The 16,348-nt window shown below is 44.4% G+C and overlaps 1 protein-coding gene across 2 annotated transcripts in view; it reads left to right on the forward strand.

The window, feature by feature from the left end:
* LOC138249651 (cytochrome P450 2J4-like) overlaps window positions 1-16,348 on the forward strand; it is a 174,832-nt gene that overhangs the window by 18,671 nt on the left and 139,813 nt on the right. For both annotated transcript variants that reach the window (XM_069203605.1, XM_069203606.1), the window contains exon 2: window positions 3,449-3,611. In XM_069203605.1, coding sequence (XP_069059706.1) covers window positions 3,449-3,611 — 163 coding nt within the window. The remainder of the gene's footprint in view (window positions 1-3,448; window positions 3,612-16,348) is intronic.

Genomic DNA, 16,348 nt, shown 5'->3' on the forward strand with positions numbered 1-16,348 from the left:
TATTAACTATATCAAATGGGAGAGAGGAACAAAGCTAATTCCCTGTTCCACCCCTACTGTCTCAAAAACGTCTTAAAGCGGAATCAGCTTGTGCACCAAATAAACGGGCACCATCAAAAGGCATGTTAATTTATGTGGCTTGAACTGCCTCTGAAAATCCAGAGGTGCGTAACCATGCACAGCAACGTAGTGCCACTGAAGAAGCCATGGACCTAGCCACACAGTCAGTAGTATCCATACCACAGCGAATAATCAGTTTAGCTGCCTGCTGGCCATCTTAAATGATGGGGGCAAGATTGCTCCTGATATTATCTGGAAGCACAGGCAAGATGCTTGCCAAAGAGTCCCATAACTAATGTGAAAAACGTGTAAGAACACAAGATGTATTCACAGAACATAAGGCAGAACTCGTGGAGGAAAAATATGCCTTCCACAAAGATCTAGACTCCTGGATTCTTTGTCAGATGGAACACGTAGTAGAGCCTCAATATCATGGGAGGCTAAAGCAGCCTGTACCGCCAAACTACAGTGAGTGGGATGTTTAATTAAGCAACCTGCATCACTCAGGGGCTGGTTGGTACTTATGAGATATAGCCCAATCAGGAGAGGCCCCTGTATCAGGCTGAGGCCAAACCCCCAACAAAACATCATGTAGAGCTTCACTGTAAGGAGGCACGGGCTCAACTCCCATTTGTCTTTGATGTAGAACATCAGTAAGTGGATCACAGGATAATGCCACTGAAGGAAGTGTCAAATCCAAAATTACAGCAGCGCTTCTCAGCATGTCAGCTAGAGAGGAACATGCCTCCTTAGCAAGGTCAGGGGGTGAAAGTAGGCCTGGGGCTGGGGAAGAATCCAAACCTCCAGCCGTAGCTGGATGAGCTATCCAGCTGTCATCTATAAGAGGCCGCTTCACATATGACATGTGTGGTATAACTACCACAGCCTCTTGACAATGTTCCTTGGAAATAAAAACATGAGGGGACTCCCCAGAATGTGGAGTATGGTCAGCAATATTTGATATGACTGGCGCCATTCCCCATGTCAAACGGCGCAGAGAACGTGAATCCTTGACGTTGATGTCAACTTCAGGTGGCGAAAGGGATACAACGTTGATGGTGACACCAGCAGAGTCACTTTGGCTGATCGGATTCCTGCACCAAAGGTGTGAACCCCGAAGGGCTGTGCACCAGCACGTGACAGCTTTGTCAACTGATGCCAGAGGTCTACCTGAAGCCAAGGGCGAGCCCGCTGGCGTGGACACTTCCTTGGGGGCCCCAGGCACTCCAGGGGAAGGTGACTTCCCAAAGATAGGATGAAGGAAGTTGTAGAATTCCCACTTCTGGGTCATAGTTGACCCAGCACTAGGAAAGAGAGGGAAACGCAGGGCAGACTCAAGCCTCGACTCCTCAGCTGAGTAATGCTGGGAGGTCGAACGTCGGGACATCGATGGAGATGGACATCTATGAGAATGGCTCCTTAAATGGCCCACGAACGGAGCTCGGTACAAAAAGGAGACAATGACCAACCTGGGACAGCTCTGACATCTGCGCCACTAAAAGCTTCATATGGCGCTCCCACAGTGCTTTAGGTCGGAGACGCTGACAGGAGTTGCACTCTTCTGCGCTGTGGGGCTTGCCCAGGCACCACAGTCAAACAAAGTGGGGGACCGTAGCCAACATTTATCGACAACAGGACCCATGGGGCTTAAGGCCTGAGGACATGGACAGAAAAAAGCACACTGTTCTGTCGACGAAAATATTGATGTAGGCCAAAACGGCCTAATCAACCGTCACCAGATCCGCATTGCAAGTGTGGAAAAGAAGGAACTGACATCAGCACTTTGGTGAGGGGGTCATATGGACTCCATTGATGTCACATCTGGTGGACGACATTGATACGGAGTTGCGAGACACCCTCTTCCAATGCGCAGACATATTATGAGAAAAAAGTTTCCAGATCCAGTCTTGCGCCTGTGATAGATTCTAAAGTAAGGAATTGGCAGCTGGATGTCTCTATCAGATAGAATTTTCAGAAGTCTGTTGCATTTGGTTGCCAAACGGTTCCTGTGGAGGTCATCCGGGTCCTCTAGTGTTATTGCCTTATTGAAATTGTGGACTTTAAGTAAACCTTTAACATCTCTGCAAAGATAAATAAAACAGAGCCTGTTAGTAATAAAAATATATAAAGAGCTTGGTTTACAAAGGGAATCAATTTGCATTTGTTGTAGTACTGCTTGTAAAGATTACGAATTTCCCTTAGTCGCAAAACTCAGCAGTAGTACTGCTGGAGAGCTGTAACAGGAGCAACTTTCCATGAATACTACACAGCGAACCATTATTTTTGTAATGGCTTCCATTGCTCCAACGCATAATTGTACATAGTATACAATTAAGCACTTTGGAAATGCAATCCTTTCCCCCACAGCCCTCCAGGTTTTTGGATGATGCAGCAGTTTGCTAGAGCAGTGGTTCCCAACCTGTGGTCTAGGGACCCCTGGGGTTCCGCAAAGCCTCCTCAGGGGGTCAGCGACTTACAAAATTCAATAATATTAACAGATTAGGTCCCCAGCTTTTATTAATGACTCAGTAGGGGGTCCCTGGATTCCAATGACGACTCAATGGGGGTTCCTGGGTTCCAGTAATGATAAAGTGGGGGTCCACAGATGTCAAAAGGTTGGGAACCTCTGCGCTAGAGTAAAACCCCACTCGTGTGCAGGGTGGGAAAGAGTCAGATGATAGTTCGTGTATGCCAACAATCTGTCACTGTTTTTCTGTCTTCTTCTTCCTTTATCCTTTCCTGCCTTTCTCTCTTGCTGAGGGTAAAAGTCTGATGATGAAAAGTAAGTCAAGGTTCTCAAAAATGAGCACTGGTGTCCCCCACCTAAAACCACAGCACAGGTTAGGCACTGGATTCCTTGACTTCCACCCACCAGCTGAATAGACTGCATTGCACGTGCCACCTTCCGTTCCACTCATACCAGCCATCAGACAGGGCATAGCTTGGGTCAGTAAACTCAATGCAGCCAAATGCCAATTAATTAGGCTGTTCAGAAGACCACGATAACTTGTAAGAAAAGGTGTGGTTCTTCATGGAGGAGATCTAGCCAAGGGACAAAAGAGGCTACCTTTATGTTAGTCACCAGGGTCAGCTGAATGACCCATGGTCAACCCACCCCTAAACTCACAAATATGTGATATGTCCTAGTTTTGTTGTAGTTTTTAGTAAATAAACCACTTCAATGCCTAAAGCTGTATATTTTAACAAAGCAGATCTACACAGCAGTCTGAAACACAAACCCTGTCCACATTACACATACTTAGGAAACGATTTACTTATCAGATCAGGGCCCACAACAAAACCATGTGTTGCTCACAAGGAAACCAATGGTACTTTTCAGGCAGTCTGGTGTCATGCACATACTAGCAGTACTTTTGTATCTTTTCAGCTAACAAAAAAATATGGGAACACAATCACTGTGTGGGTCGGACAAAGCCCCATAGTGGTGGTCCATGGATATGAAGCCGTGAGGGATGCCCTGGTGACCAGCTCAGAGGCGACGAACAACCGCCCATTAACCCCATCTCTTAAGGACTATGCGAAGGACAGGGGTAAGCTTGCTCCATTTTAATGCATCATTATAAGCGTAAAGCTCACATTAACAATTGATTTGTTTCTTGCCAATCACATCAGGTGTACTGAAGCAAAAATAAAACAAACAAGCATTTGCAATGCAATGGGTCTCGCATTTGCTTGAGTTAGAGCTATTATCGTTGAAAATTCCTAACTTTATGATTTGTGAGTTTTTGTAAGTCTGGAAGTCTGTATAAAATTGCTTATGTGTTTCCACTGGCTTTACCATTACTAATTAATGGCACTTATATATGGTCTAAATAGCCAACAGTAAAAACAAATGTTTTACTAGCCAGTTAATTGCATTTTCAGGCTGCACAAGATACAGGTTCGGAATTCTGTGATAATGTGTGCTATTGGAATGTGATGTCTTAGTGGTCAGCTTGACAAGGATGTTCAAGTCTCATTATCTCTGCTGGAATGGGTTTGGTGTTCTGGCAAATATAGATATATATAATGTCATGTTTGTGATTGTTTTATTCTTCTTTGCCCTTTTTCCTCTGCCTTTCGTTTGCCTCCCTCCATATCCTTTTCACATGGCATGTGCCTTGGACACTGGAACCCGAGCATGGCGGGAAGAGGGATACATTGGGAAGGATGGTCAAACCAACATGGGTACTGTTGTCGATATACTGATATCTAACTATCTGGCATGTATTTTTGGGGTTGGGCCATCCATTCGTGGTCACAGCTGTGCACAGCTCTGCATGACAGCTCTGAATACCAATCTGAAGTGAGGCCTCAACGAAGCAGGAACATTTTCCTTGGAGAGAGGTCTAATGACCTGCCATTTCCATAACTTTCTACTTTATTTTTTTATTTGCTAGATCCTTTCATATCAACGTTGTCTGCTCCAAAGACAACATAGAGATAAGCTCAACGCCATTATATCACACTGCTACACATCCTTATGTTCTTTCAAAATAATGTCATAATCTAAACGTGAAGCAAATGAGGGTATCATTTGCTGCAGCTCACGAATTGCATTTTAAGCCTTTGTTGACTCGAGCGCCAACAGGGGCTCTTGTTAGTGGTCCCTTCTTGCGGGAGCATTTACTGAACATCTCTGAGATTACTGACGGTCGTACCTTTGCAGATTCCTAATAAACTATATGTTTGATATACAACTTAACCGACGTTTGTCATAGTTAGGTCCAACAGTTTTATGGTTTTTATTTTTTTAACATTTCCATCTGTATTTATCCATATTTATTTTGTGGTCATTTTATCTGTATTTATCCACTTTTTATTTTGTCACAAGGAAAGAATACGCTGTGGCTAGTATTTTTTCAAACTTCTTTAAATAGGCGATGCACGCTTGTTTGTTATAGGTTTAGATAGATTTATGTAGATGGGTAAATGGGTTACTGCTTTTAACAAAGAGATCCTTTTGTTACTTGTAGTTAATACATCACAATCCTTCTAATATAGCACAGTGAGCTATGAAGGACCTTGTAACCCTCACTGTCTTATGTAACATATCCTACACATTCATTTACACACATATGATTTATTGTCAAATAACGTGTGATGTAAGCGCTCTGACACCCTAAACTGGGATGAATAGCGCTATAGTGATATTTGTTTAAAGACAAGGACAGACCAACAAATCTAACATTCCTACAGTGCATCCTCATCTCATGGATGCAGGGACTGAACAAAGTCAAAAGGATGCCTCTCTTAAGTATCTGTGAAGTGATAAAGTGATAACCTCTGTGCATTTGTTTTCCCTCAATTGCTTTTAGGTGTGCTCCCCTCTCCACCTCCCCCCTCATAGCTCCCAGCCAGGATAGTTAAACAAACGGAGGCCTGATGGCCCCTTAACTTGGGCCTTTGTTATTGACTCAGCTGAAATTGGATAAACCCTGTCCCTACCTGCACTCACAAAGGCTCCTCTTCTCCTAGTAAACAGCAGCAAAGTTAAACATATTTTTTGGCATTTTTCTGTTTCTATTTATAAATACAGACAAAGGAAAACATTTTTTCGTCTCTGTTTATATGCAAAAATCTGTTTAAGCTGAAAACCGGGAGCCTTAGTCATAGCGTACCAACACCAATCGATATAATGCATCTCTACCTTTTTTAGTAATTAAAACTTTTGCATACTTGCGTTTTTCATTGTGTTTACTTATTTAGAAGCAATAACACGTCCATCAGAAACGGTTTACAACTATGTTACCCATCACCAATCTGCCACGCAAAATAATCAGTGCCAGCTTAAATAGCTAATTGCCCATCTTTTGTGAGGTGGAATTTGGCCAACAACATTTATTCAAGAACTCTAAATCGTAGCTTTCAGGGGCACACTGATATCAGGCTAAAATCAATATTTGATTACAAATTAGTTAGAGAAAAGCAGCATCACCGAATCCCACCCTGTAAATGTAGTGAAACTGATCAATCAACATCCTTGCACACACGTTTCCCAAAAGACCAGACCCCAGAAAGTTGTCAACTGCCGGCTGCCGACCCCCAGACGTGCATGTTTTTAGTTCAAGGGTGATCAACAACACCTCCTCCCCGGCCCCCCACACAAATTACAACCCTTGTCCTCACGTGTAGGAGGCTGGCCTTGTTTGTAGTGGGTACCTGTGGTACTTACACCTTATACCAGGTATCCCCTATTAGTGTAGTCAGTGTCTAGAAGCCAGACTCTCTAGGGGTAGCTGTAGCTGAGCATCCAAGGCTTATCTAGGACACATGCAAAGCTCACACAATACCACTGTAGTCACACAGTAATCACACTCATGACAAAATACTCAGTGTTACAAAATTAAAGGTACTTTATTTCAGTGACACAAATGCCCAAAATACCATAGACACTAAACTCCCTTAGGAGGTAAGTAATACACAAATTATATACACTAGTATGCAAAAACAGGTGTAAACAAAGTTAGAAAACAGTGCAATTAGTGAAAATCACAATAGTTAGAAATGGGCCTGGGGGAACACAAACCATATACTAAAATAGTGGAATGCGAATGTCGGTTTCCCATCATGGCAAGTGTAGCGTGTAGAGGGGCGCTAGGAGTATTAGAAAACACCAAAGGTAAGTAATAGAACCCACCCCAGAGCCCAGGAAAGCATGAGTATATCACAGTAACTTTCCTAGAACACACAAGAACACGAGAAAGGAGATAATACAAGAACTAGAAGAGACTGCAAGACACCAACAATGGATTCCTGGACATGAAGACCTGAGGAAGAAGGGAACCAAGTCCAAGAAGCACAGAAGAGTCCAGTGAGAACAGGAGCCCCTGAGAAGAACCACAGGTGAAGAACAACAGTCAGTATTGCACCCAAGAAGACAGATGCGGGTTCCTGGTTGGTGCGGATGATGTCCCATGCTGGATGGAAGATTGCAGTCTGGTTTGCATCACTTCATTCCGCCAACAAGCCTTGGCACATGCAAAGCTCACTGTTAGTGGAAAAAGGCACTGCTCGGGACCAGGAGGGACCTGGTGGACTCTAACCAGAAGGGGGCGTCATAGGGGGCTCTCAGCAACTCAGAGAGCCCATGAAAGACCAGGCAGCATGTGCAGGAGTCTCACAGCACGGGGACAAGGAAGGTACAAAAGGAGGCCCACGCAGCACTACAACAAAGTATCCCACGCCGCCGGAGAGCCACTCAGGAAGCTGTGTGTCACAGGGTAGAGTGCTGGGGGCCGGAGCTGCATGGTGCACGAAGAACTTTGTGGAAGGATGCCAACAAGCCTTGGCAACTGCAAAGACACGCGGTCCACGGGAGTACTGTCTTGTGTGGAAAGGCAAGTTCTTACCTCCACCAGAGTTGGACAGTAGGACGTCAGGACCGTCAGGACCACTTCAGCCCACCACCCATGATGCGGGATCCACGCAACTCATCAGGAGAGGGGACCCTCGCAGCCGGTCGTTGTTGCAGAGAGGGTGCCTGCTGAAGCAGGGGAGTGACTCCTTCACTCCAAGGGAGATTCCTTCATTCTTCTGGTGCAGGCTGAAGACAGGCTGTCCTCTGAGGATACACAACTGAGAAACAGTTGCAGTTGCTGGCAGGAGCTGAAGATACAATGTTGCAGAATTCATCTTTGCTTCTTTGTTGCAGTTTGTAGAGTTCCTGGAGGGTCCAGATACAGTTTCTTCGGTGAGAAGTTGAAGTATAGGACACAGAGGATTCCTGCTGGAGTCTTGCAATCTGAATCTGAAGAACCACCCAAGAGAGAGACCCTAAATACTCTGAAAGGGGGATTGGTCAGCTAAACAGGTAAGTACCTATCAGGGGAGGGCTCTGATGTCAACTGCTGGCACTGGCCACTCAGATGCTCCCAGAGTTCCCTGCCAACTTGGAATCCAAGATGGCAAAACCCAGGGACCCTCTGGAGGAGCTCTGAGCACCACCCCTGGGGTGGTGATGGACAGGGGAGTGGTCACTCCCCTTTCTCTTGTCCAGTTTCACGTCAGAGCAGGGACTGGGGTCCCTGAACCGGTGTAGACTGGATCATGCAAGAAGGCTACCCCTCCCAAGCTTGTAACACCTGTTTCCAAAGGGAGAGGGTGTTACAACCCTTTCCCAAAGGAATTCCTTTGTTCTGCCTTCCTGGGCTTGAGCTGCTCAAACAACAGGAGGGCAGAAATCTGTCTGTGAGGTGGCAGTAGCTGGGGCTGCCTGGAAAACCTCAGAAGGCTGGAATGGCAATACTGGGGGTCCTCTAAGGAGCCCCCAGAGTGCATGGAATCATACAACCAATGCTTGTGAAAGCATTGGGGTATGATTCCGATATGTTTGATACCAAACATGCCTATGTTCAGAGTTACCATTATGTAGCTGGACATAGGTAGTGACCGATGCCCAGTACACGCGTAAAATGGATGCAGGGGTGCCCTCACACACAGGTACTCTGCACCCTGCCCTCATGGCTAGAGGGCCTGCTATGGGGGTGACTTATAAGTGACCTGGTGCAGTGTAAATGGCATTGAAATGGTGCATACATCTTTTCCCGCAGGCTGCAATGTCAGTCCTGCAGGAGCCTTTGCGTGGGCTCCCTATGGGTGGCAAAAGAAATGCTACAGCCCATAGGGATCCCCTGGAACCCCAAAGCCCTGGGTATATAGGTACCATATACTAGGGACTTATAAGGGGGCACCAGTGTGCCGATTTTAAGTGAAATAATGGGTTACCAGTATGCAACAACAAAGGTTAGAAGAGAAAGCATAATCACTGGGGTCCTGGTTAGCAGGATCCCAGTGAACACAGTCAAACACACTGACATCAGGCAGAAAAAGGGGGTAACCATGGCAAAAAGAGGGTACTTTCCTACATTAAGTTGTTGGAATTAAGAAATCTCTTGGGTTCCTTTCCTAATTGAACGTTCTAAATGTTGGCAGAGATATTTTGTTATTTTCTGGGCGCACCCAATGCATTGGTTATGTCAGAATATACAGTATAGAAATATCATGCTACAAACACTGTCAGAAATACATTTAGAAAATGAGTTATGGTTCTGGCTCAAACGTGGCAAACCACAGAAACCCCCCATTTGCGCTCTGCGGTGCAAACCTACATTCTACCATCAATGATGACATCACAAGTGACATTAGTTGCATTACCAATGCTTTTCGGTTTTGTTTTAAGTTAGTTTTTTTTTACCCGAAGTCTTAGTGTATGGCTTGTATTTTTCATTTGACCTCGTTTCCTGTTTTCTTTGAATTTTGTGATTTTTCCTTTTGTATCCAATTCTTTCCTCTCTATTCTGCCATGCTTCATTTCTTTGTGTATTTATGCAAGTACCACAATGTTTCTTGTGTTTTGAATCATGTCATTTTTTATGTCACTGTCGCTATTGATGTCACATTCAGCGGAAGGGTGTGGCATCGCAAACCATAACTGCCAAATTTCTGTGATTTCTTTTTGCATTTGACCTAGAACTATATCTCGAATTCAGACCGTATTTTTCAGTTAATTGCACTTAATTACAAACCCTGGCTGTGCCCAGGCTCATGCTGTGTGCTCTGGAGGCTGCAGGTTGGACCTGGCTTGTGGTCAGGCCACGCACCCACCATTCCACGGGATCCACCTCCGCTGCACATGACTCGTCGCATTGGATGCAGCTGGATCCTACTGTACACACGTGACTTGGCCACATGGCCAGGACTGCAGAAAGGCCCCGTGCCTAAACCCCTGCACCCAACCTCACTAAACAGAGCTTGGAAAGAACAGCTTGTCCTTTGATCAAAGATTTTGATTTGCAGATCCTTTTTTGGTGCCAGTAATCAGGGCAAGAGCCATAACTTTGTACAGCGAAACCAGGACAAGCTTCACCAATCCATGTGGTGCCTTTCAAGGGATTATGGTTCTAAATCCATATCTGCAAAACCTCGTTAGGTAGTGAATGAGTCAGTGAATCTTGACCTGGGTTCATAGAACCTGGGAATGAACCTTTCCCTGGACCCACAAATATTTTTTTTAGGGATTTGTGGATCCCCGGCACCTAGAGTGACAGCTGAGATCTGTGGGTCCTGGCAATCAACTTAGATGTCAGAGATTCACAAATCCCTAAAATAGGATCTGAAGAGCCGGAGACTGATTTTGATCTTTTTTTTTATTTTCACCAGGAGGGGCATTTCAGGACCGCTCTTCCAAGGTCTGGGAGTGAGGGTGGGCGCACATTGACCCCCATATACAGCATGATTTACTTTTTTGTGTGCTGATACCATGACCCGTATCCTGAATTTCCTAATAGGGGAATGCATAATTCAACCAAAATGAACCCTATTCAAATGAACAATGTTCAGTTTTCAAAGCAACTGCATTTACTTTGAAAACTTGGAATTAATATGTTTCATTCTAGATAGATTGTGTATCACCCTATTATGAAATTCTATAATTCAGAATAACACTACAGTGAACTACTGCTTTGTGATACCACTTCAAGTTCCTGACCCATCCTCTGTCTCTAGCCCCTCGAAAGGGCTGTCTTTTGTACTGCAATCTGCCCAGAGATCTAGCTGTGTCTGTGTCTGCCTTGATAGATCACAAAGCTTCATCCACATGTTTGCCGAAGAGGCATTCCCCATCATATGCCATATCGAGTATCTTTCTCTGTACCTTCAGTCTAAAGGAGGTCGATTTCAGCCAAACCTGCCTGCGCAACACTGCTGCCCCTGCCAGCTGCCTGCATGCCATCAGGGAGATGTCAATAACAAAATCAATTATTTCGGCTGCAATCTGTTCCCCCTCTTGTAGTACCTTCTTTGCCTCCAGTTTAGCGTCCTCAGGTAGGTGGTCGATGTATGTGGATATATCTGACCACATTTGTCTATCGTATCTCCCTAGAATGGCTAAAGAATTTGCCGCTTTGACTGTTATTGCTGCAACAGAGAACTTTTTACCAATATTATCTAGACAACGTCCTTCTCTCTCTGGCAGGGAGGATATTGGCGCGGAGGGATTCTTTGAGCGGCGTTGTGCCACCTGAGAGACCACGGAATCCGGCTTAGGTTGTCCTATTTAGCAAGTTGGAGAGTCTTCTGGGGCTTTATACTTTCTCTATAAGCGTGGTATTTGAAAAGGTATTGTAGCTGGATTCTTTATCAGCTTTAGGCCTGCTTGCCACATAAAATTCACAATAGGTATGGCTCTCACTGACTTCTTTGAGGGCTCTTTAAACTCGTAGAGGAAACAGTCTGTCTCCCTAGATAGGATGGGTAACTCGAAGTGTTTAGCTGCTCTCTCCATCAGGTTATGGAGCCCACCTATATCTTCAGGAGGAGAGTCTAGGGGTCCTGCGAAAGGTGGTGATGGAGTAGGCATTAGTTATTCATCCCACTCACTAGGTGTAGCATCTGGTACTTCTCCTTCTTCCCTTTCTTCGTCTGTGGTCTGAGGGTCATCCTGAGGTGGGTGTTCAAAAGGCATATCCAAATCTGGTCTGAGTGGCGTTCCCGGATGAATAGGGACAGGAGTCTGTGGTTCTGCTTCTAGTTCATAAGGTTGCGGTACCGGTGTTGCTGGTACTGAGGGTGGAAACCTTTTATGGTAATCGCCCAACATGTTTTGAAGACTCGTCTTGCTGAACAATAGTTGTCCTGGTAGTGATCATCATCATCATCTAGATCTTGACATTAGACGTTGAGCTGTAATGGACTGTTGGCTACCCCAAACATTTCTTCCTCCTGAGAGTATACATCATCCTCATCGTCTAAGAGGTGTTGAGGAGGGTACAGTAACACCTTACTTGGCGTGGTATGCATAGGTAAACTTGTAGAGGATTTTTTCCTCACAGTTATCGATGATAGTAGCAAAAATGTGGGTTTCCCAGTGTTTGTCATTGACGGGTCCATCGTCGACGGGTCGCTCGTTATCAAGTCTTTTACGATTACCTAGTTTGATTCCCTCAGGAGCAGATGATTAGTCCTCAGTCCCCACCTGGACTACCCGCAACGGATCTATTCCTCCGTTTCGAGCACCCGCAGGGGGGGGGAGGGGAAAAGAGGGACTGCCTCAGATGTAGGGTTCTTCTTTGGCTTGACCTGTCTGGCCCTTCTCAAGTGTCCATTGGAGCAGGAACTAAAAAGATTACATTAATTACTTGGGGCAAACAACTTTCTATTCCAACCTACATCCAACTAAATAATCACTATATTTACTTATTTAAACCAAGAAACCTTTACCAGAGATTTAGCTGAGGAATTGCCTCTCTCTTAATTGCTGAGCTTCACTCATAATAATTGATAGTATAGAAGCTCAGCAGTTTCTAGTGTTGCTTTTATAGATAGTAGTTTGAATATGATTAGATTCTTATGACTCACTCCCTAATAGGGATTGCTGACATGTACACCTGTGTGATCGTATGTAATTATCGATGTTGCTCCATCTCTTGGTTGTGTTACTCATAAGAGTTTAATTACAGTCTTTTCTCATTTGCAATCTCTTCTGACTTAAATTGTAATTCTCTGTTTCTCTGAGCATTTACATAACGCTATGACTACTTCCTGAGTCTTTGAATATTTCCACAGTGATAAGGAAAGTCTCTATTCTCTGATTCTCTGAATATCCACCCTGAGCTGAAGCAAAACACTTTTCTCTGAGTCTCTGAATTACTGCACTTCTGCTGAGGAACAAACGCTACTCTCTGAGCCTCTTAAAAGTTAATGTCCTGGAAGGAGACACCGATCTCCAAACTCTCTAGTAGATGTTAATTATTCTCCTTCACTCTCTAATTGCTAATTTATCTTTTGACTTCCAAACAATCGAAATTATTTTGGCTTACTTGAATTCTCCACTTGCGATTCCCAAATTTTTATGTTCTGACTTGAATTTCTCTTCAAGGAATACGTGCACTCTCAAAACACTACCCTATTCTCGTCAGGAAACAGTTGAAGTGCGCAGCACAGAATTTGCGTGTGCCCGTCGACAATTGTCTTGGTTCCTGAAGATGCGAACACTAGACCAAGTGTCTAGCGTCTGCACATTCCGTTGGCCATCTTAGATCTCTCTCACAGTTTTTCCCTTGTAATCCCTGTAGTAAGACTCGAAGCACAATTTTCCAAGAAGGACATTGCCTCCTCCATTGTGGATACTTCTTGACCTTCGCATACTTAGTCTTTCTTTTATGCTCAGAAAAGTCAGGACATTGCATCTCAGTGGGTTCTTGACACTCGTCGACGAATCTTTAGTCACTGTGTCTCTCGTCAACTGGTCTCTTGTCGATGGGTCCCTCGTCGACGGGTCCATCGTCGACGGGTTCGTCGTTGATGGGTGCCTCGTCAACAGACTCTTTGGTATTGTGCTTCTCGTTGGTATGTCCCTCGTCAACGATTACCTCATCAATGCGTGTTTTGTCATCGGTTGAGTAGTCATTGATGGTGTCTTTTATATATTCTAGCAGTTGATGTGACAATCATAGGAGACACCACAGTGGTAAACATCAGCGTGATTGTCATCGTCGTTATCGTAGATGCGGTCGTCGATGCCTATGTCATCAACACTTTTTTCGGCGACAAGGATTTTTTGTCAGACTCTAGTGGGAATTTCTTTAGTTTTGTAGGCAACGGTAAAGACAGTGAAGCAATTTTTGTGGGTGCTTTCTTCACTGATGGAGTTGTAGGCTCTGAGTGAACCTTTTTTCAGGCTTTTGAATGAGTGTCTTTTGATGAGGCACTTTCTTAGGTGGCTCTGAAGAAAGTTTACCCTTATTTGTAGGCCTTTTAAGAGATTGAGAGACCTGTGACGAGGCCTCACTCTCATCAGAAGGGCATTCCATTGCTTTTTGCCTCTGCAGCTATAATAAAAGTCTCCCTTCTCTGTCCTTAAGAGCCTTATGAGTAAAGGTGCGACATATTTTGCAATCTCTCACCTTATGATCCGGATGTAGACAGTATATACACTTGTTGTGTGGGTCATCAATAGGAAGCCTTTTCTTCCCACAAGTGTCACAAATCCTGAAGAGTCCTTTTCAGGGTCAAGCCTGCGTTGCATGCGCTCGCGCATGCGTATCGCAGCGAGACTCTTTAGTGTTCAGAAAAGGGCTCGGAGACCTGTCAACTTCATGTCAGTGTTTTTTATTGGTTCGTAGGTTGCCTAATAAAATCTGCTTGCTTTCCTTAGTCGAAGGCACGCATATGTCATGCCTTTTCCGGTGGCTAGCCCTCCTCGAGCGCAGCAACCAAGTACAGAAAACATGCGAGGCTCGCTGTTTTCCATCGGGCTTGTGGACTTCTTTTTCTCTAATTTATGAGCGCGATCTCGCTTGGCAGAAGTCGAGCGCTTTACATAGTTAATTGCACTTTTTCGGGTTGCTTATATAAATGCATTTTTGCCCGATAGGTGAAAAGTCGGGTTAGGAGTTAATAATGCTATCAGCTCTAACATGAGCAAACACGAGACTTGTTGCATTGCAAATGCTTGTTTAGACTATTGGGACATCTTGTCCAATGGAAAAAACGATATATCGGACTGAAATTCTCCTGTCAGTGTAGCTGTAGAGAACAGAAGCTGAGCAGAGCTCAGAGAGACTCCCTTCACACAACGTGCATTAGAAAATCTAAGGGAATCAGCCTCTGTGGGGAGTGTTCTAGAGGGTGCTGTCGCCTGATTGATTGTAGTTCAGATTTGGTTTTTTTTTCAAAAAGAACATAGATAGGCTATAGCAGTGCCTGTCTATACCATTGAGGCCTAGTGTAGTACACTTACTGCTATATATATTTAAGGTTACCGTGGAACTTCCACCTCGACGACAGGGATGATTCAAGCATGTGAATCTATGAAAGATCCAATACTGGAGAACTATAGAGTGGTGCCAAGTATTATGTAACTCTAATCAGAATAATGATTACTGCAATATTGCGCCTGTATGTATAAATAGGTAAGTACAAATTTACGGAATATGAGTATTGGTAAGAGTGATAGATATCTATACTTAGCTAATATTTTTTACATATTTTTTTTACTTCACAGTAGCTTGATAGTCTATAATCTGGATATGATATTTTGTAGAACGATTTTTCAAGTAAAACTATGACAGAATACTGCCCAGAAGTTAACAGAATATTAAAGAAGAACACCTAAAAGAGATAAATTGATAGGTTAAAAAGGAAATGAGCAGAACAATCAAGAACATATGTATTTTTGGCATACAAATGAAGAACCAATCGCTGGGGAAGAAGGACACTTACAAAATTAGTGCTTTGAAGCCCCTTATGAGTGGCATAAGCCTCTATCCAATTCAAACACACATAAACTGCAGTAGCTTGTTCCCCTCTGTGCAATCTAGAAGGAAAGCTACCAAGGTGTGTTGCTTTCAAAGAAGTCCCTGTGATACAATGTGGCACATGTTTGGGAAATGCAGTGGCTAATGAAGTTTACTTATTGCTCACCTACTCTGAAAATAAGGCATTGTACATAGTAAAAACCCATACATAAAATGGTCATTGCAGTTATTGGCTCCAACTACAGTTCAAAAATTCAAAAATGTAATGTTCTTTATCAGCCTGCATTTTGCAGCTTTAACAACCAAGATTGAGACTGAATTTCCTTGCCAGGTTTTTGATGATAGGACCAGGTCTTAGTGAAAGGACAGAACTTTGGGTTCAGAATATATGACGGAACAACGGATGCTGGAACCACGCATGCCTGAGCAACGCGGTCGGAACAACAACTGTGTTGTTACTACTAATGCCTTTACCACAAATTCCTTAACAACACTTTTTCATTGTAAAGGCATGCCTGGTAAAGGCATGCGTGGAACGGCATGCATGGTTCCAGCATGCAACCCCTCCTGACCCCCAAACCCGCCACTAAAACAATCCTATCCCTACCCCCCCACCCCTGGCCCTAAAAACTAAAACTACCCTGACCCCCACCCCGCCCCTAAAACTTAAACTACCCTGACCCCCCCACCCCCACCTAAAACCTAAAATGACCCTGACCCCCACCCACCCCTAAAACTACCACGACCCCCCACCCCACACCTAAAACTACCCCGACCGCCCACCCCGCCCCTAAAACTTAAACTACCTGGACCCCTACCCCGCCCATAAAACCTAAAACTACCCCGACCCTGAAAACTAAAATTAGACCACCCCCCTACCCCTGCCCCTAAAACTACTGCGACCCCCCGGCCCTAAAAGTTAAACTACCCCGACCCCCCACCCTGTCCTTAAAAACTAAAATTACTCCAAACCCGCCCCTAAAACTACAGTGACCGCCCACCCCCGCCCTAAAACCTAAAACTACCCTGAA

The sequence above is a fragment of the Pleurodeles waltl genome, chromosome 8 (assembly GCF_031143425.1).
Source record: "Pleurodeles waltl isolate 20211129_DDA chromosome 8, aPleWal1.hap1.20221129, whole genome shotgun sequence".
NCBI classification, from domain to species: Eukaryota; Metazoa; Chordata; class Amphibia; order Caudata; family Salamandridae; genus Pleurodeles; species Pleurodeles waltl.